Here is a 21,876-nt window from a genome sequence, read left to right as displayed (position 1 = left end):
CCAGGTGCACAGCCGACTGATCTTGAGGAATTGCTCAAGAACTAGCAACCTTACAGAGTCATAATTATTCAGAAGTCTCAAGTTGTGGGTCTGTCTGTGGTTTCTGCTAAGTTATATTCACTAAACAAAGGGCTTCTTCAGACAGGATTGTGAAATTGTATTAGGAACAAGCATACACAAACAAACAGTATGCATTCAGGAATGAACTCATGGTTTGTTTCAGACTTACGAATGCTATGGATACTATAAAGCATGAATCAGATTCATTGCATCAATTTGATATAATCACTTAAAACAATAAATGAAAATTTATTTAACTCTGTGTATACTCAAATATATTTAAAACTAATGGTTTGATACTACTGGAATAAACCTTGAGCTAGCCCATTGTTTTGCCCTTCTTCCTGTCTCCTTGTGTTCTCTATTTCAATTAGTTAACTCTCATTTCAGTGCAAACCATAGCTTATGAAAACACGATGGGAAGAAGTGCACAGGGACAAGGCTGGTTCCTGTGGTTTGCTGTCATGTGTGAACTAGCTCATATGCATGTGCTCATTCTTGGGGATAGGAATAACCTACCAACCAAGAATAGTGAAAAATCCAGATAGGGTAGCATAAGAGATAAAACTTTTGAAATTAAACAATATGTACCAAGCTTACATTTAAAATATCCACATTTATATACACACAAAGCTACTCAAATTGTGAATGTACAGCAAAACATTTTCATAGTGCAGAAGAAAGGTGATATATTTGGGAAAAGATAATTAGACTTGCATTAAACAATATTAGATAACAATATGCAGGCAACTTTTTCCAGTAGAGCTCCACTGTCTTAAATTAGACTAAATGGGCCACTGAGTGCAATCTTCAGGCCATGATCCTAAGCAAGTTTACTTTTAAATTGAGTTCCATTAAAATGAATGGATTTCCCTTTTTTAAGTGGCTAATTGGAACAAGTTAGCTGTATCTAAATTTAGTGGGATTTGGGCCACTGTGTTTTGTGCTCTATTAGGATTTTAAACATTCTATCTATTTCAGTGTATTTCTATAGATACAGTGTACATAATAGTGTTTCAGACAGACACTTAACATAGCTACTGTTTAAATAATTCCTCGACACATAAGTAGCAAAACAGGAAAACCAAGGGAGGTCACCTTGCTTCATTGTAGCGCTAGGCTGTTGTTTCTTTTTAATTGCTTGATACTGTGATGCATTTCCCTGTAGGAATCAGTGTATAATCCTAAATCTGAGTTTCCATTCCTTTAATTTATGTGCAAATAACAGGATTCTCGACAAGTTTTTTTTGACAATGTCTTAAATGGCAAACAACAGAATCTCCAGTGTGAAATGTATGCCGTACCAAACAAATATGTGTGATTATGATCAATTCATGCTGTGAATTTCTCACACATCACAATTATGGCCACTTGCAATCTTCATGTAGTTATATGCTAATACAGCTGATCTGTAACCTTGTAGCAATAGGGCAACATAGATAAGTTTTGGATTTGGGCACCACTCCCTCCAATGGACATAATGATATTTGGTCATTCCACGAAATACTTCCTCGCATTTCCAAAATTCCAATGTGCCAGTTAAATTGGAAACAAATATTTAAGCAAATATTCCATTACAAGCCACATGTATGAGAGGATCTTTACTGACCGGCACTATTTTTTTTAAAGCAACAACATTGTCTACATCCTACCCACCCCCAATATAATTGCCAGATTAATGGAAGAAATATATTACAACCACAGTTAAATGCCCACCAGCACCACAGAGCTCACAACCACCCATATACATTTCCCCATCTCTTAAATGTTTGAAAAAGGTGTGTGCAGATTTGATTATCCTTTCGAAAGTCTTGGTGAAACCACAGAAACTAAGCTTGTCTAGGCACACAACCCTCCTTTTGTACAACAGTGAATGAATGAAAAATTTGGGCGGCGTCAGGAATGGACAGCACCAGCACTGCACTTGTATTTATATTTTTTGATGGCCATACAATAAATTGATCAAAACACATTCACGTGTCTCGTTATAAATACAGCAGGGAAGTCTTTCCTTTTCAAAACGATGCATTCTGAGGGTTATTGTTTGAGGCAAATGTCTGTCGCTCAAACCAACAGCTATGTTCAGGATTTGGAATTCAGGCTTACAGTGAAGTACCAAGCTTTGAATTCTTTTACTTATGGGAAATGATTCTTCACCTTCGCCCCTCTTTTGGAACAACAAAACATCAACTTTACAAAATGTTTGCTGTACGTATCAGAGACTGAGCCCAAATCCAATACCCTCTCTCAGCCTGGGGACGGATGGCTGTGCTGTCTGGGGCTAACGTGGCTGTATTCCAAAATATCAGGAGGGCGCCAGATGGGTGGGAAACCTGTCTTATCCGGAAGCGCATTCCATTTAGTTCAATAGAACACACTGCCCTATAAATGTGACAGCCTTAGAGGAGTGCTGCTCCGAAAGCAAACACCATTATTATTATTATTATTTGGGGGGGGGGGTATGACTGGGATCTACAGAGCTGCAGTGCTAAGCTAAGTTACCTTCAGCCAGTTGGTCCCAACCCCACAGCTCCACTGTTTTTTCCTTTCCTCTGTAGACCACTCTCCATTCTGGCCATATCACAAATTGCTTTTAAAGCTCTCCTCGGTTTTAAAAGGAGTCCGCATGCCCCATGGGAATGGGTTGCTGGTATGCAGAAGCAGAAAGTCTCCTTAGACACACAACATGTGCTGTATGCCTTTTCTATCATTGATTTGTTGGCTTCGTGTGTTTGTGTGTGTTTGTGTATGTGTGTGTTTAGTGTTAGGCACTTTCTGTTAGTGTTCAAGAAAACTTTTTGTGACCACCTAGATTGCTCCAAGTCAGTGTTTTACAGTCACATTTCTGAGGAAGACCTGAGGACAAGTCCTTGTAGAATTCCTAGTTTTCTTCTGGAGGGTTTCCCCTTCTCATTTCTCCATTTTCTTCCTTAAAGGCCTGTTGAAAAACCCAGCCTGAAAGGAAAGCGGTAACAACATTTTAATCCAGCTTTGAAAACTTGCAGGGATGTGCAGGGATTGGGGGGGGGGGATTCATTCATTTCCGTTTGTATTTAAGGCCACCCTACCTAACATGCAATTCTCTGCCAAGAGAGGTTTTGCCATTAAAAATCAAGTTTGGAATAACTGATTGTTATAAAACATCAGAAATAGGACACAGTCTCGCAAAGAATGGAAACAATTGAATTAAGACGATAATTGTGCAACTCCTAAGACGCTGATACTTGATTCAAATTGTGCTTACATATTAAATCTGCTTTGTGTTACTATATTTCTGTTCTTTTCTTTCTTTGGCTTTGACAAGGGCCCCCCCTTGTGGTCAAATGCTTAATGCCACCCAGATGCTTACTGCAATGGATGTCATCAGATACCACTTTATGTACTATGGGTGATATTCAATGCTAGAAATCAATGGATCTGTTCTGAGTATGAGTAACATTTAGTCAGCATTCTGTAGCTCTAGCTGTAGTCAGCATTCTGTTTCAGGAGCCCTCCTCACCCTTGAGTGTGTCCCCTCCCTTAAAATATGTTTTTTAACTTCTGCAAAACTTCAGGTTCGTTGAAATCAGCTAACACCTCCCCCCTTATGCATGGATGGTGCTATTTTGGCAGCATAAGAACCGACATTTGGGGAACTGAGATCATTATTCCTTTATATGATATTCCTGCTGCAACAATAGAGGCACAAGGCTGCCTTTATCTGTAAGATAATATGTAGGGAGCAATCAGATTCTGCTGTACTTCTTACTGATCACCCTGTTATGAATTTCACTGATTTTTCACTGAGGGGGTAATAATTCTGAAACACGAAATATGGCATACCTTCCATAATGCAAATATAAGCAGCGTAAGAATCAAAAGTCCAGCAAAAACGCTCAGCAGAATAACCCATAGTGGTACATGACCAGGAAGAAGCTCTTTGGAAATTTTAATAATGGTCTGAAAATTGAAAACACACACACAAATAAATCAGTATTTCAGTAATGATGGAACAAGGGTCTAGGTCTAACCTAATCTGTATTTAATTATGTCTTAACACGCACAAACTTTTAGTTGTATTTAATTTTGAAGTTTTCATGCAAGTGATGGGGTAAAAGAGGCTTTTCATAGCCTATTGTGTGGGATAATATCCTGGGAAAAGCTGTGTGAGAGTTTTGCTTCTACTAGTTACCTGTGCAAATTAGTGCTGTCCCAAAAAGTGTTTTGAAATAAAAACGGCTGCAATTGATCTCAAGGTTTTGTGTACACAAGTACTACTGAAGTCGATGAGATGTAATTACCAATCACTTTAGGCTGAATTCACAAACAAGGCATACTAGCAGCACAATCCAATACATGCTAACTCAGAAGTGCACTTAATCCAAATGCGTTTAATGAGACTTCCTTCCGATAAACTTTGTAAAGAACTGCATCCCAAGAGATCTGAGCAGCTGTTGTGTGATGCAACCACAGGCATGTTTACTCAGAAGTAAGCGTTTACTTGGGAGAAAGCCCCATTGGACTTACTTCTGGAAAAATATGCAGAGAATTGTGCTGCAAAGCTGCTAATGTTAAAAATAAGCACCTTCATTATGCATTAATTTAATTAAGAGTGCAATGGCAGATAAGACATTAGGTGGCTACTTTTCCACATTGTGTGAAAATCAATGAACAGAATGTTTTTCCTACCTTTCCATTGGATTTTAATTGGGAATCTGGTTAAATATTTCTGGACAAATGAGCAGCCAGTCTGCATGTTTACTTAGAAGTAAATTCAGTGAGCCTCATGGCATAATTCATACGTTTAGGATGGCACCCCTTTTTTCCTGCCTTAACTGGTTTGTGGATTGAGCTTCCAGCATTTGCAAGAGTCTGGTGGGACTTACCTCTATTCTTTCATTTTCTTTTTTCAATATTAGTAATGAGTTTCCGCTCCTAAGTAATGCTCTTACGTTGACCTCTGCACTATGAAGATTTGCCTAGAATAAAGCAGAATGAAGCATCAACTTCCAGAGATGAATCAGAACAGAGTATGATTTCTGCTTCTAAGAGGAAATTGTTTAAAAATGTGTAGAACAGCAGGTGGAAAACCTGCTTGACAGGTGATCTAAGAACTACAGTTCTTATCCCACCCACTGACTGGTATCTGGCACTCTGGCACAGAACTTTGCCATGTGCTGAGCATGTACCAATGCAACCCTCTCTCTGATAAACGTTGCCCCCCCCCCCACTTATGACATTCATTGCCACTGTCAGCTGTCTCGCTGAGATGGCCTTGGCACTTGCTTCTTGTCTTGTTGAACAGCTCCTCTTCCTTTCGGGTAAAATGTGGGAAATAAAGGAGCAAGTTAGTGGTTGTGTGCCTTTTTGTAACACTTGCCCCCCAGCTGTCCCCGCCCCTCCACTGCCACCAGAACAACACCAGTGTATTTATTTTACTCAATCTTAGGCATCAAGACAGAGGATGGGGTGGGAAATTTTCACTGGGACTGTACTGGTGTTTAACCCTTTTCTCCTGCAGCTGTGATCCCAACAAACATCCCTGCCTGGTCCAATGATACCTTTCTCCCATACAGCTATGAGTTATGTATAAGGGGGTGTGTCATTTTTGTGTGTCCTTTTTTTAACAAGCAAACGAAACATTCTCTGCTACTTTCTCCTGCTTTATAACAGGCCGGTTGTCTGTCATTAACGACTTCTTCATTTATTAAAAGCTATTAGTATCTTCTTCTTCTTCTTCTTCTTCTTCTTCTTCTTCTTCTTCTTCTTCTTCTTCTTCTTCTTCTTCTTCTTAATTTATATACCGCCCTATACCCAGAGGTCTCAGGGCAGTTCACAGAAAAGATCAACATAAAAACCACCATATATATCATCAAAATAAAAAACAACCCAATAACACCCACCCTCAAAAAAACTACATTTTAAAAGGGTATAGGACATCAATGAGATCAACCAAAGGCCTGGTTAAAAAGCAACGTTTTTGCCTGGTGCCTTAAAGGTGTATAATGAAGATGCCAGGCGAACTTCCCTGGGGAGAGCATTCCACAGATGGGGAGCCACTGCAGAGAAGGCCTGTTCTTATGTTACCACCCTCCGGACCTCTCGAGGAGGAGCCACACAAAAGAGGGCCTCAGAAGAAGATCTCAGGGTCCGGGTAGGTTCATATGTAGTATCCGGGTATGTAGTATCTACCCATTCAGTAACATACAATTACAGTTTCACCCTGGTTTTGCATCTCCTTCCCTGCTCCTGACTGAAAGCAGGGGGTCAGCTCAGCAGAACGCTCCTTCACGAGTGGCTTCTCTACGGGGAAGCCGCTTGCAAAGGAGCAACCTGCAGGATCGATGCCTCCATGCAACAGCTGAGGCATCAATCTTGTAGGGTGCCGCTTCAGAGATGAGACGTCAGGCAGCTGGTGATCAGGTAGGCCTCAGCCCTTTCATGGCGTTCCTTAGATTGCTCTGGGTTGCCCAACCTGTCCTCCAGTACTCCATGGCTACCCCAACCCAACACAGCTGACCAGGGCCAGATTTAGGTTTGATGAGGCCCTAAGCTACTGACGGTAATGGGGCCCTTTATATGACCAGCTGTCCTTTGTCAACAACAAATTTTCGCTGTTTTTGTGTGTTGAATATATGCTATATGGTAATTTATGGACCTAACAGGTATCTAAAGCCAATTGCACAAGTTGCCATGCAACCAGTCCATGCAGAATGTAGGCACCCTATATATAGAAATGAGCAAACCAGTGATATTTTAGGGAGCAGGCTAGCAGGCGGGGCCCATTACTTACATCATAGGAGCCTACACAACACAAAACACTGTTGCTGTATGTAGGTTTTATTTTACTTGTTTTTTATCTTATATTTTGGAAATGTACATCCAGTTTTTTCCCTTTAATTTTTTTGGGGGGCCCCCAAGAGAGTGGGGCCCTAAGCTATAGCTTGTTTAGCTTATACATAAATCTGGCATTGCAGCTGACACCCGAATTAGGTAGAGCTGATGTGGCTGTGGAGTCAGGCCTTGGCCAAATCCAGTGGGCAACCCTAATAGATACATTGGGCAATTATACCTACATATAGAACTGTGACAGTGGCATATTGTTTTGGACTCATGACTGTGACAAAGTTGGGGGTTCTCTTACCTTTTTAAAGGTACGTTTCCAGATTCGGAATGAAATGTTCACATGAGTTATATTTGATGGGGCCACCGTACAGTTAATAGATTCGCAGCGATAAAAATCACAGTTCTGTTTGAAGGATCATAGACAGACATTATTAATTAAACCTTTGCCAAACATGACTGCCCCAAATAGCCTGACTTCAGATATCCTGACAGCCATTTTCTTCACCCCACTGAAGTAAATGTCATTCAACATCTATTATTATAGATTATTTCTATTGAAATGCACAGAGTGGCAGTCATATAGGGTATGTGGTGAAAAAGGGTCCCACAGACTCTGAGACAGAGAGCAACTTAAACCAGTATGCATATTTCCGACTCATAAAATAATGGAAAAAAGAATCAGTTCACTGCAATGGAGTGATGGAGGAAACCAGTGCTGTCAAGTATCCCGTTTTCCCCGGGATTCTCCCTTATTTCAAGCAGTTTCCCGCTGCTCTCCCTTATTTTTTATTTCCCTTAAATTTCCCGTTTTTAATGGAAGCAGCTCCTCCCCTGCTGGCCAGGGACTGGGTGGGAAGACCTCGCCTACTTGGAGAGAAAAGCCTCAGCCCTCAAAGCAAGTGGGAGCCGTTTCCCGCGCTTACAGGGGGGTGTATTCCTTCCCCTGCATCAGCCCCTATCCATTGCCGCGGAGCCCCTCAGCCGGCCAATAGGGTTAGCTGGCGGGCGGAGCCTGGCTGCCTTTGAGCAGCTGCTGCTTCCTGTCCTGTTTTGATGGGATCAGACAAGAAGACGATGGGGCTCCATCGCGCAGAGCACCTGGCTGCCCTCCTCTTTGCTCCGCTCCGAGCCTGCTTGGAGTCTACATTGCTGCTCTGCCCACTTTTGCTTCTGGCTCCGCCCACCACTGACATGTGACTGTCCCCAGGATAGGTGAGACTGCTGATCCCTTATTTTCAAATCCGAAACTTGACAGCTATGGAGGAAACTCAGATCCAAAAGGCTATAAAGGCCCTCAAAACTCAAAACTATACTCCTAAGAAGTCAATCTTTTTGTTCACCATATCTAAATAAGGTGAAAACGTCTGTCAATGGGGCTATTGTAATTGCATGGGCTGGTTATCAGAAGCGGCTTACTGGGTGGAACAGAGCTACAGTGCTAGCTTCCAGGCAGGTGAGTTGCTTTTGCTTCTTGGAAGCGGCAAGGCAACGGTGAGGTCAGCATGGTGCAAATGCACCAGCAGGAGTCCTGGATTGGTTCTACAGTACATTTGCACTGTACATACCCTCTTTACCATCTCATCCGCCCACCTCATGCCCCTCCCACTAACCTGCTTCTCCTTATTATGCATTTCTTACTCCTCTGCATAATATTCCCAGCAAAGGCTAAGAAAAATATGATTATGATTACAGGTAACAATGACAGGAAAATGTTTCCTAACATAACCCAAACTGAAACTAGTCATGTGTGTGATAATATTCAGTTTAAGCGTCCCTAAGCAAACAGACATTTGGAGAAACATACTATTTTTGGATCCTTTAGAGGTTGTCTTATTCCTGATGTCTCGAAGGGAGGGTCACCACCAATTCCCAACGGATTTGTGGAGTGGCTGGAATTGCAGTTTACATTCTGTTAGCGGGGAAAGCAACCAGAAAACAAATATTATCGGCAGTCCAAGACAGTTTTAACCATGTTTAAGTTAATTTCACAAATAAGTTGGCTTATGTCTCTGCAGTTGTTATAAGCTGTATAAAGGATCAGAAAATAGTAATGTAAAAAGCAAAATAATTTTAAACAGGAAGAACAGAATTAGCCCAGCGCTAAGAAAAATATACCATAATAAACAGAAAAGGGTACAGCAAACAGGGTAGATTATTTTTAATCACCTTTCCACATTTTGTTATAACTAAAGCAGAGCACAAATAGTTCTACATGCCCATGTGAGCTTGGACATATAAAAAGAAATTTCTTGCCCAGACCACAACATTTGGTCCAAAGCTGGAGACGGCATCATGGATTTTCTGGTTTCTAACCTGAACAGAGCAGACTGTTCTATTCTTATCCCTTAAACTTCCTAGAAGTTTTTATTTAATTTCATTTACCAAAATTTATATGCCACTTGATTGTAGCAAAAACTTCTAAGCGTTTTGCAATAAATATTAAAGATGATTGTTTCCCATCTTTCATTTAGAAAGGTCAAAGGAAAGAGACATGGAACTTCTTGTCATTCACAATATTAAATCCACACAATGCAGACGAGAAGCTTAACTTCCAATGACTGGGCAATGCTGTTTTCATATAACTAACTTACCTCTGAGAAAGATATTGTGGTCAGGTAGAGGATATAGTTTTCGACTGAAGTCAGGTTAGGATATAAGATTTGCAGTGTAAGTGGCGGCATTGGAAAATGGTCACCTTTTTCAATCTGTGGACAAAAGGATGGAAGTTTCACTTTGATTAGTTCATTCATTCAGTGCTAAGGAACTCATTAATATCCAGCACCATCCTACTCCAGACCTCTTTGAACTATGCACTATGTTTTTTTTTATAAGCTAGGGAGCAATGGATATTGAATGTGCATAATACAGAATACTTGCTATGGTTTGGCACCTGTCCATAGGGTATTATAAGTTCTTACAATCCCAAAGCCTTACAGCATCCGATCATAGTATACTCTGTATAAATCATATAATTTCATAAATGGTAAATTAAATGGCATAAAAGGCTAAATTATAAAGAGGAACAGCTGTAATACTTTTTGATAAATAAATGGCTAAGAAAGACGTGCCAAGAAGTATCTCAGCTCTTTTTTCTGGCTGAATATGCTACTCCTGGATTAATAAGCAGAGGTACAAATACGTAACCAGGAAAAATGGTCTTGAAATGTATGGATGTATCCATTTAAAATGTAAGCGGGGACTAATTATCTTACTTTTGGCTCTGTTTGCAATTAAATTTTGAATATATTCATGAGTGGGGATTTTGACTTTGCTATCACTCTATCAGTCTCTCACTGAATCTCTTTCACCCCATGCCAACACTCTGACTGAAATAAAAAATGGCCCTTTATTCTAAGGTGCCTAAGGGCGGGTTACAAAGCACAAGTGATACAGTTCAAAACCAAATAAAAACAGTGTACGAAACAAAATCCACATTTTGACAATTATAAAGTTGATCACCACAACATGTTTTTCAACTGTCAGCAGAGGCTAGGGTAGATTTACATAGGTAAAATTTTGCTTTTACACATACACGGAAAAGAACAGCAGCCAGAAAATGTCGCAGGCGTTTTCTTACCATGTAGCTTATGTTAATTTCATCTCCGATGTTCTCAGTGGAATTAATATATTTAGGGAAAGTGTCATTTGCAGCAATAATGATGTGAAATGAACTGGGATCTCTGAAAAAAGAAACAAAACAAAAACGTATATAGCTATTTAGAGTTTTCAAAATGTCCCACGTACATCAATGCAGTAACATAAAACCCTCAAAAAGTAGATCAGTGTTCATTACAGTATACCCATGTTTTTAGATAGTGGTGCTGGGGCTGATGCTGAGAAAACCGTGCAGTGATGAAACAAAAACAGTGCTCTTTCACTCTATCAGCCATAGATGTCAAATACGGGTTACAGACTCCGCTAACTCAGAAGTAGTACCTTGGGTTAAGAACTTTGCCCCAGGATGAGAACAGAAATCACACGCTGGCTGCGCAGCGGCAGTGGGAGGCCCCCCATTAGCTAAAGTGGTGCTTCAGGCTAAGAACGGTTTCCGGAGCGGTACCTATTTATCTACTTGCACTTTGACGTGCTTTCGAACTGCTGGGTGGGCAGGAGCAGGGAGCGAGCAACGGGAGCTCATCCCGTTGTGGGGATTCGAACCGCCAACTTTATACCGCCAGACTGCAATCCTATACTCACATGGGAGCAAGCCCCATCTGATGATACTTCTGAGTAAATATGTATAGAATTATGCTTTAGAACAATTTTGCTCTGGCAAAATATATAGAGGTACCTTTTAAATATTAATCCACTTTCATATTTGACTGGTATCACAATACTTCCTCTGTTATCCGCGAGGGTCTCTTCGTGTTCTTCACTGTCACTGAAACAAAAAATTGTTAAGATCAAATATGAAATTCATGCACTACAAGTGGGTCAGATTTTGACAGATTGAAATGCTTGCTGTTGTGCATTAACATATCTATTTGTCTGTTGTTTTAAGCTACAACAGTTTTCAGCATAAAATGAAATATGTGTCCAAAAATAAGGTATATCGGACTAGGCTCCCCATTCAGGTAAGAAACCTGAAGACAAACTGCTGAAGACATAAAATTGTCCTCCTACCCAATAATTTTATTCTGTGGAATTTCTGGCAACAACCAATATTACATCAGGAAATAAAATGATTACAGATGAGCAGTTGTTTGAACCACAGGGCCCAACTTGACTGAGACATTACATTATGTTAAAGTATAAATCGGTTTTCTGAACACTTTGCCAAGGGGCAGCTATAAAACCAGATGCACTTGTACCTCAAGAATACAGACACATAGAATTGTAGAGTTGGAAGGAATATCAGGGATCATCTGGTCCAATTCACTGCAATGCAGGAATCACAACTAAAGAGTCCTTGACAGAAGGCCATCCAACCTCTGAAGAGGAGTCCATCACCTTCCGAGGTAGTCCATTCAATCACTGAACAGCTCTTCCCATCAGACAGTTCTTCCTAATATTTAGCCAGAATCTATTTCTTTAGCCTACTTGATTTGTTACCATCCATGTAATAAATAGCTAATGTCATTTTATAAATGGGGCCTTCATAAATGTTCATATGGAAATGGTATCTCGCTTAGTAGCCTAGGAAGCAAAATTGGGCATTGGTGGGGAGATTAACAATACACTACAAATAACGGTCAGAACTAACCTGGTGACAGAAAACTGAATCACAGTATTTTCCAGAAGCGAAGACACATTGAATTGGAATGCTATTTCGAAGAAGATCTAAATGAAAAGTGAATCAAATGAATGGTGTTCTCAAGTATTTGAAATAAAATGTCTAAATTGTAAAATATTGTTAATAGAAATAGAATGCAGTTTATCATCACTTCCCAGATGAAGAGTATGAGCTGAAAGCATATGAGACTACCACCTTGCTAAAGCTAAGCAGATCTGGGTTCTGTGATTATGTGGATGGATGACTGCTTTGTAACCCCATGCACATTGCCTTTGGTTCCATGATGGAAGACAGCAGGAAAATAGCACCTAAAAAATGGCCCCACCTGGCCTAGGGGGTGGGGCCCAGACTCACCAGCTCTACTAAAGAGGCTCCTCATGAGGCCAGAGGAACATTGCCTGGCCATTGTTTTATCGTTTTATTGATTTAATACGCTGTAAATCGCTTTGAGATTTTTATTAAAAATATAAAGCAGTATAGAAATTTAAAAAATACAAATATAAATATATATTAATAAATCAGGTGTCCTATGTGCAGACACACAGAACAGTAAATCAGTGGAACTAAATGACAAGACAGGAGACCCACCCCATTGAGAAGGAGGGCTGCACACCAACATTGCCCTCATGTTGCCACTGAAACTTGTCAGGAGATACAGCCACAAATTCTTAACATTTAGTCTGAATGGAGGGATACAAATTCAAAAAAAAGAGAGGTGACTCTCAACTACAGATTCATGTCTTTCCAGTTGTATTTTAAAATCTGAACATAGAAGAGGCAGTGGTGTATCCCATTAAAGATCCCAAGGGGGGAAATATCCATTTCATTTGTTCCTAACAGGCAGCCCAGTTTAGGGAAGCTTTTAATATCTGATGAATTATTGTATTTTAATATTGTGTTGGAAGCCGCCCAGAGTGGCTGGGGAGGCCCAGCCAGATGGGCGAGGTATAAATAAATTATTATTATTATTATTATTATTATTATTATTATTATTATTATTATTATTATTATTATTATTATTACTACTACTACTACTACTGGAGTGGCCTCTCTCTCTCTCTCTTCCGCCACCTTCCTACAGAGAGAGAGAGAGAGAGAGAGAGGGAGGGAGGGGAAGGAAAATTACTCTAGCGTAATGCTGTGCTGTATTTTCGGTCAGTACAATATCTTAACTTGAAACATTGGTTCCAATTTTATATAGTGAGTTGTACCAAAGATTGCAGGAGTGAACCTAAAAAGAGCCTGCTGGACCAGGTCAACGGCCTAGCATCCTGTCCTTCCAGTGGCCATCCAGATGCCATGGCAAACCCGCAAGCAGGACCTGAGCACAAGAGCCCTCTCCCCTCCTGCGGTTTCCAGTTAACTGGTATTCAGAAGCACATTGCTTTCAACTGTGGAGACAGAGCATAGCCATCATGGGTAGCAGCCGCTGACAGCCTTATCCTCTATGAATCTGTTGAATTCTCTTTTAAAGCCACCCAAGTTGGTGGTCACCCCTGGCTCCTGTGGGAGTGGGTAGCATAGCTTACCCATGCAGCCCATGAAGTCGTGATTTCTTTTATCTGTCCTGAATCTTCAAATGGAAGGCAGCTTACAATGGCTCTTTCCCTTCTCCCCCTGGAGACCCCAGTATCAGCTGGAAGGCATCTACAGAGGTTTGGTGGGGGGAACCCTCTAAACATCATAGGCTATGTCTTGCAAGGCTACAGTAAGCAGACAAACTGCCTGATACCACACAGGTGCCCAATTTTGACAATTCCCCTCTCCCACTGCTACTCCATAAGTTAACGGCCCACAACATTTGGTACATCTCCTGCAACCGCCTGGAGAGACTTTTTGATCTATACAGAGACCCGTGGCAATTGGCAGCTTCTTTTCCATTCTTGCAGCATGGATACAACCTAATATGTCACTCACATTTACTCTGAATTGCCACAGCATAATCGGGGCTGTTAAAAAGTATTTCGCGAACAATGCACAGAGACACTTCAATTGTTTAATCGTGTTGCTTTTAAGTCTCTGGAGAAGAAGTTGTGGGAAAGTTTGCCGTCAGCCAATTTAGTGTCAAGAGAACAGAGCCAGGTCACAGAATGGGGAACTGGGAATAAATTGAAATTCCACACAAGTTGTTTTTGTAAGGTTATTAAAAGCCTCGACGAAGTGTAGAATTTCACTTTTAAAAACAGAGCAGTGAGTTCCTTGGTTAATATAAAAGCTGAATATTTGAGGTCACCAGAGTAGAGCTGCTGTCAGCCTCAGCCTCAGAGCCTTTCCAGATAATCAGGGTGAAGAAAATCAGATAAACTTAACATTTTAACACATTGAGCACTTTAATTCCTTGTGATTTTAGACTTCCAGCAGAGGCTTTGGTGGATTGGTATGGGGCTTTCTTAGATTGTAATTTTGATCCTGGCTCCAACATTGTCACTGGAGGCTGAGGAGTGTGTGTTTCTAGCTGTGGCCTGTTTTAGACAGAGGTGACTTGGCCATTCCATGCTCTGGTAACTTCTAGATTGCATTATGGGATGGCCCTTGAAGACAACTTGGAATTTTTGTCTGGTCCAAAACACAGCAGCCAGATTGCTGGCTGGGGTTCCAGAACTTGCATGATGTAGCTGCATTGTTCACCTGTGTTCACATTGCTTTTTAAAGCCCTACATGACTGAGGCCCCAAATACCTGAAAGACTGACTCCTTCCCTGAGGACACTCTGAGGTGTTCAGATCAATAGAGGGGACCCTCATTGTGCCCTGGAAATAACTTTCTCTGTGACAACCCCTAAGCTGTGGGATCCCCTCCTCACAGAGGTGCACCTGACACCTTCATTGCTTAGTTTTTGTCATATGCTGAAGATGCGCCTCTTTATCTTTGACACCAGAGGGATATATATTTTGCGTACCCTACTGATTTTAACACTTAGGGCAGGTGAGAAATCCTATTAGCAACAGCAATAGGTAGTTTCACCTCCTACACAACTCTCAGGCTGTATTTTCACACCTTAAGAACGTACCCCTGTTATTGCATGTGGCCAATACAGTGTGCTATAATCTTTGAATTCAGGTTTTTTGTGCCCCCAAAGCAAAAAAAGATTACATGTTGAAGGATTTTAATTGGTCATCTGCTAGACCCTCAGGCAGAATTCAGAAACACAAGGTCTCAGCATTTACCAGACCTGATCTGTGAGTGACCTGATTTGAAATGAATGCAGCTCCCCCACCCACATTGTAGGCTTTGAGACTCTACCCACCCCACGCTAGGATCCTGAAACTGTTTGCGCCCCCATGCTGGCAATTTGTGAAGGGTGTGGCTTTGGAGAGTGTGTGCCGTGGGGAGAGTCTCAAGGGCTGCATGTGGCCCACAGGCCTGTAACTTCCCAATCCTGCCTTAGGGATTCATTTTCAAATCCATACTGGCTGTTTTCTAGCCATTACTGCAGTGAAGATAAGCTTCGAAGTATGTCAGCAAGGCCTAATGAAGAGAAATCACTGAATATGATTTCCACTGGTTGGAGGAATGGGCTTGGTTTATGTCCTCTGTACAGGATAAATGATGTGACCTAAGCCTTGCTAACATTCTCTCCTGGGAAGTAGCTTATGCAAGGAAAGTTTGTAGTGTGTGCATGTAGGCCAAAGTGCATTTTTCCTCCTACATGCACTGAAATAAGATCTCTGGTCCTCAGCGGAAGCTCTAAATGAAGAGATCTTTTGCATAAACTTTGTCCATCTGCAGAAACGAGACTCTTCCGTTGTACAAAGGCTGCAAGGGCAGCTGCCGAGACTAAGAAGATCCCAAGGCAAAGACTGCAAAGTCCTCTGACTTCTGCAACAAAACCCTTTCTGACCCAGGGATTAAACAATAAATAAATATGCTGGCTGCAGGATGGTGCCGTCAGATACTAGGACCACTCTAGAAGCTACTGTTTATATATTCCCATGTACACCATGGTCCTAGGATTCAAATTCTGGCACAGTCAGAGCTTCAAAGCAATGTCCAAGGCAAACATCACACGCTATTGCTTCAACCCTGTTTTGAAAACACTTCCTGTGTCCCAAATGTATGCTTCACAGTTCATGGGTGCCACTCAAAGTAACTGAAGAAGAATCTCTCAGTATACAATTAAAGGTAGAGTGGGAATTCCAATCCAGTGTTCTGATGGTAGGAAAACAGGTGATGAATAGGATAGGGAAAGGTCCTTTGCTTGTAACACACATGCTCTACCACAGATCTATAGCCCTTTTCACCACCGAAAAGTGTCATTTCCCTGTATTTATTACTTGTACGAATAAAAAATAATATAGAAAGCATCCCTGTTTACTGAAGGAAGGGGAAGTGGTGGGTGAGAATTCAGGCTCTGTACTGTTATTTAATGTTTGATCTATGGTATTTGTTTTCACTGGAGGAGACTCTTGAGAGTCCCATGGACTGCAAGAAGATCAAACCTATCCATTCTTAAAGAAATCAGCCCTGAGTGCTCACTGAGTGCTCACATGAGTTTGGCCAAACTGCGAGAGGCAGTGAAGGATAGGCATGCCTGGCGTGCTCTGGTCCATGGGGTCACGAAGAGTCGGACACGACTGAACGACTGAACAACAACAATTTGTTTTCACATTATGGTGTTTTAAATGTCATTAGCTGCCAATGATGGGGCATGAAGACTGGGACATACACATTTTTTCATTAAGAACACATTAGCAAGCTTCGGCTCAAAAAGAACCTGATGTTAGAAATATATAATTAACCAAAACAGCTCATTCACAACAACTCACCTCCTCTCCAGGTGTTAGGAAGGGGTAGCCCACTTTGCAAGTGATATTAGGCCCAGATTCACAGCTATCTTTTGATATTTTCTGCACATAAAATGATAGAAATTATTTCACCTTGATGTAATGTGAGGTATTTCTGATTTATTTTTGAAGAAAAAAAGCTGCAAAATCTGAAGATAAAAATTCAGTAATATACCCCCAAAGAAGACTGTAACAGCCTTATTTGCATGCCACCTTTTTCTTCTTCCCAGGAGCTCATTGTGAAGAGGTATCTTCACCAACACTGCATGAACTAGGCTGAGAGACACTGACTTAAGTCAACTTCATACATGAACAGGGATTTGAACCCAGCCCAATGTCCAAGTTGAACACTCAAGCCACTACAACAGACCTGGGAAACTTAGGTTCCTTCAGAAGTTGTTGGACTACAACTCCCATAATCCCTGAACATTGACTGTGCTGGCTGGGGACTGATGAGTGTTGGAGGCCAACATCTTGAGGGGCATGAGTACCCTGCCCCTGAACTACATCATGCTGGCTGTAACACAATAATATACAGTTATATGTGTCTATTTGCAGAGCAAAGGACCAATATCTACCTACAGGAAAAAATCAATGATTGCATAGGAATCCCTGGCTCTGTGTGGTGTAGTGGTTAAGAGTGGTAGACCTATAATCTGGTGAACCAGGTTCGCGTCTCCACTCCTCCACATGCAGCTGCTGGGTGACCTTGGGCTAGTCACACTTCTTTGAAGTCTCTCAGCCCCACTCACCTCACAGAGTGTTTGTTGTGGGGGAGGAAGGGAAAGGAGAATGTTAGCCGCTTTGAGACTCCTTCGGGTAGTGATAAAGCGGGATATCAAACCCAAACTCTTCTTCTCTAACCTGAATTATTATACATATAAATTCCATCAAACGGACAAGCTGGCTCTACTAGTTCTCCATCACAACAAGACAAGAGGATTATTTTTAAAATAAAAAATAAAAGCATGTACCTCAATGCCAGCAAAAATAATATTTGGAGAATACTGAACAATGACTCTGGTATTATAAGCACTGTCTTTTTTATTCTTAACAAGCATCCGGACCCAGAACTTCAGATTGCTCGACCTGATGATGAATGGTGATGAACTGAAAAATAAACAAATCATTTTAATTTTATTATGAATTTTATTTTCAGTTTTCAAGAATTTACAAATACTCATCTTATAGTCACATACTTCCAATACAAATACATATCTGGCTTCCCTCCCCCACCCCTTTTGTGGTTCCTTCTCTTACCTAAATTTTTAACACTGCATTTTCCACTTTATTCCATTTCTGAATTATTCGACAATTATTCTTGATTATACTTTTGACTACTTGATTTAAGTCAACCCTACCAATGCACTTAGTTGCATACCATGATTTTTCAAATATTCCACAAATATTCCCCATTCCTTAATAACTTTCCCCCCTCTTGGTTTCCTAGCACACCCATTAATTTTGCCATTTTGTCATAATCCATCAATTTAATCAGCCGAAAACAAAACATTTTTAGGTAATAAACAATTTCGAAACAGTTCTGGCTTATGCCTTCTGTAACAATAGTTTCATTGACCCAACCATGCTGAATGTTGTATAAGATATCTATACAAGCATAATTTTGCATGTGTATATAAAAAGGTAGCTTTGTCCAGGTTACCTGTTTCCTTCTATGGCTGCATTGGCAGTCAGCTGTAGATCGGTGATACATTTCTCTTTGGTTCCACAATCCTTTGTGAAAGGGATCTGCAAGAAGTTTAGTCATTCATTCATTTATTTATTCCACAACCTTTATATGTCGCTTGACTGTAATAAAACCTCAGAGTGGTTTACAAAGCAGTTTATGGACTGTGCAACAAGTTCCTCTATGCCTCAGAAGTTCTTGCTGAAGAGCATACTAATAATTTGGGACAATACTTGTCAGGGAACTGTCCCCAATGCAGCGGAAGGTGGTGGAAGGGCTCTCTGGATGCTACAGAGAGCCCCAGTCCCACCTTGCCAGCAGCTCCTCCTCTGGTAGCGAAAGGAGCAGCGAGAGGTCCAGTGGGGAGGGGGAGACTTCACAGGGGAAAGGGAGTAGAGGCTCTGGGGATGCAAGAGAGACCCAGCACTCCCACAGTCCCGAGGGCGATAAAGGGGGAACGCAATTTCCGTCACCCCAAAGACGTCGTGGGGTGAAGAGAAAGGATGGAAGACGGGGTTTTTGTATACCAAAACTCTTTTGTTGGAGTCAGAACCAGAAGGGGCCATTCCCGGATTCTGACACCGCTTGATACAGACATGAACTTTTTAGTTTGCACAATAAAATCTTTAAAGGAAAGAGCGGAGTCCTGGCTGCTTACTCATGAGCAACTAACTGAGAACCTTATAATACTTCTCCAGCTTAGCTCAATGTTAACCCTCAGATGTTTCTTGAACATATTTTTTAATGTTTAATGTTGAGAAGCCTCTTCACTTCTTTTTCTTTCCTTTTTTAGATGAGCCAGTCAGTTTTGTGATTATTTTGCATTGTTCTGTGGTATCTTATGGCATCATTTTGTATTGTTTTATGGTGTCTTATGCTCTCCACCTCCTTGATATTTTTTACGTGAGTTTATAAATTAAATAAATACAGGAATAGATTGATGCACTAATTCACATATCAGATCAAGAAACCAGACCACTTTCCACATTGTAACGACTCACATATTCATATATTGAGTTGGGCATTGCACTGTCCAGGATCGGTCCACTCTCTGGATCAGAGAAGTTGAAGTCCAACAAAACCTTTACAGAATCACGAAAGTCAGGCTGGTCCTAGAAACAAAGCGAAGGCAAAGAAAGCAGTCATTGCAACCTTTCCCCTTCTTCCAATCTTCAGAGTACTAAAAAGAAAGGCATGCTTTTAAAAAGACTATTGGTGGGTGGTCTATACTTTGTATTATTTGCATAAAAGGAAACATGCCAAACAGCAAATTCAAGACAGAACAGGGAGCTTAAGGACCATACTACATAACATATCCAAAGGATTTTCCCTTATGGACTCCAATTGACCCATTTTCTTATCTTGAAATTGCAGACTATGAGTCAGAGCCCAGGTTTCACTGAATAAAAAGCAACCTTCAGGTTTTTCCAGCTAGGCTCATCATAGCAGGCCGCAGACCACAAACACTTTTAAAAAATAGAGAGAATTTAAGATGCAGTCTGGTGTGCCAGCTATGACAACAATGGAAAATAAACCCCAGGAGCACAGATTTTTTCCCCCTGCATCCCATCCCAAAGAAAATGGCTGGGTCTCAGTAAAAGACCAACAGACTTTGTAAGGCCCCAAGCATGTACAAAGTGCCTGTGTAATGATTTTTGTTTTTTGTTTTGGTAGCAACCCTTAACATCAAATAGAATGATACTGTTGAGGGTCCCACTGTCTTCAGATATAGCTAGTCTGGGATATAGAAGGGATGGAGAGAAATCTGGTTCAGTTTGAATTTATCTATTTATGTACAAAATTCTTGTGTACCACAATTCCTGATGTCTGCTTGATTCCTTTTTAGTATGAAATGAAGCTGCATATAATTCTAAGCACCCTATCTTATGCACACCATTATAATATAAGCATTTTTGTACAAATGATTCGATTGGAGGACTTAATGGTGTTATTTTTTATGATGTTCAAGTTCCCCAACTCACTGAGGAGTCTGATTTGCATCCCTGTGCGGGGCAGACAGAGGGCGACATGCTCTTTTTATATGTAGCTTCCTTGTGGGATGGGATGGCCCACTTTGGGAGGGGAGAGCCAATCTGCTATATTTCTTGGGACTTCCCAAGGCAGGGAGTGGACCAGACTGAAGACTCCATTTGGTCTGGTCCAGTTCCAGATTATAAAAGGGATTTTTCCTAAATGTGATGCATACTCAATTGTCAATAAATCATCAGTCTAATATATAGAAATCAATGCATAGCAAACTTATTGGGTTGTCTGCAAGCACTGATAAAGAGAAATGAAATGATACCCAAGAGAGTAAAGAGAATATTGTCCACATACAAATCAGTATAAATTCTCTCTAACTAATTCATTACATAAAAACCACTATTATTTTTAATTGTATGCATCCTTTCCACTAATGCAAAAAAGGGGGGAGAGAGAGAAGGCAATAAGGGGGGGGGTAGCCACTTGATATGATTTACTTGCCAACATGTAGAAGTTATGGTTAACACATTCTGACCCTTTGACTGTGATATTTTTTTGCAACTTCCGTTCAAGAGTTTCTGTGAAAAGGCTTCGTGACAACTTTCTTTGGGCGTCAAGTGTAATCCAGTACTGGATACCTAAGGGGGTGGTGGTGAACAGGTACAATTAATTGCATTTGTGGAGCTTGACCCCAAAATAGTTTTCCTCCCTGAAAGCCCTCCCCCCATCTGCTCCAAATGGTTCCCCAACTCCCTGGAAAAGAAATTCAGGTGAGGAGAGGCGAGGAGAGGAGATGAGGGCGAAGTGTATTGGAGAAGCAGAAGTCTCTTGCAAGAGTGGGATGACAACATTGGGTACAACCCATTGTCTCTTTCGCTGTCCTTTGCTTTGTTGCTTTTCTTGGCCACTTCAGATAGTCTGAAGGAGTGACAGAAGATGCATGAGTAACAAACACTTATTCTCCTACCATCTAAAAGGCTGTCATCTTCCATGCTGACCTGCCTACTCCCTAGAATCTAGTGAAGAGGCCTTTCTCTGTGTCCCATCTTAAGAGAATCTCTACCCAGGCCTGGGAGCTCTATATAACATTGTAAATAAATAACTTAAATTATGACTGCCTGTGTGAAGCTTAAACCCCACAATCCAGGTTCAATCAAGCATGGAAATGGAAACACAAATCCATAATGTTTCCCTTATTTCTGCTTCTTTAGGACATGGGAACTGACCTTCTCTTTATTAATGTTTACCATGCCTTAGATGATGGAATCTCCTGATTACTGCTTTAGTCTAATGTGAAATACAATA

The 21,876-nt window shown here is 41.0% G+C and overlaps 1 protein-coding gene across 1 annotated transcript in view; it reads right to left on the bottom strand.

The window, feature by feature from the left end:
* Positions 1 to 271: 271 nt before the first annotated feature.
* ITGA1 (integrin subunit alpha 1) overlaps positions 272 to 21,876 on the bottom strand; it is a 65,187-nt gene continuing 43,582 nt past the window's right edge. Inside the window, exons 17-30 of the mRNA XM_033164833.1 lie at positions 21,073 to 21,209; positions 19,590 to 19,700; positions 18,565 to 18,650; positions 17,876 to 18,011; positions 16,884 to 16,964; positions 12,089 to 12,165; positions 11,177 to 11,266; positions 10,463 to 10,565; positions 9,477 to 9,590; positions 8,690 to 8,794; positions 7,184 to 7,288; positions 4,926 to 5,018; positions 3,883 to 3,999; positions 272 to 3,015 (exon numbers count right to left, since the gene is read on the bottom strand). Coding sequence (XP_033020724.1) covers positions 2,971 to 3,015; positions 3,883 to 3,999; positions 4,926 to 5,018; positions 7,184 to 7,288; positions 8,690 to 8,794; positions 9,477 to 9,590; positions 10,463 to 10,565; positions 11,177 to 11,266; positions 12,089 to 12,165; positions 16,884 to 16,964; positions 17,876 to 18,011; positions 18,565 to 18,650; positions 19,590 to 19,700; positions 21,073 to 21,209 — 1,400 coding nt within the window. The 3' untranslated portion in view covers positions 272 to 2,970. The remainder of the gene's footprint in view (positions 3,016 to 3,882; positions 4,000 to 4,925; positions 5,019 to 7,183; positions 7,289 to 8,689; positions 8,795 to 9,476; positions 9,591 to 10,462; positions 10,566 to 11,176; positions 11,267 to 12,088; positions 12,166 to 16,883; positions 16,965 to 17,875; positions 18,012 to 18,564; positions 18,651 to 19,589; positions 19,701 to 21,072; positions 21,210 to 21,876) is intronic.

This window comes from Lacerta agilis, chromosome 11, assembly GCF_009819535.1.
Source record: "Lacerta agilis isolate rLacAgi1 chromosome 11, rLacAgi1.pri, whole genome shotgun sequence".
Lineage (NCBI taxonomy): Eukaryota > Metazoa > Chordata > Lepidosauria > Squamata > Lacertidae > Lacerta > Lacerta agilis.
Note: the sequence above shows the minus strand (reverse complement) of the source record. Positions and strands in the feature narration are given on the sequence as shown.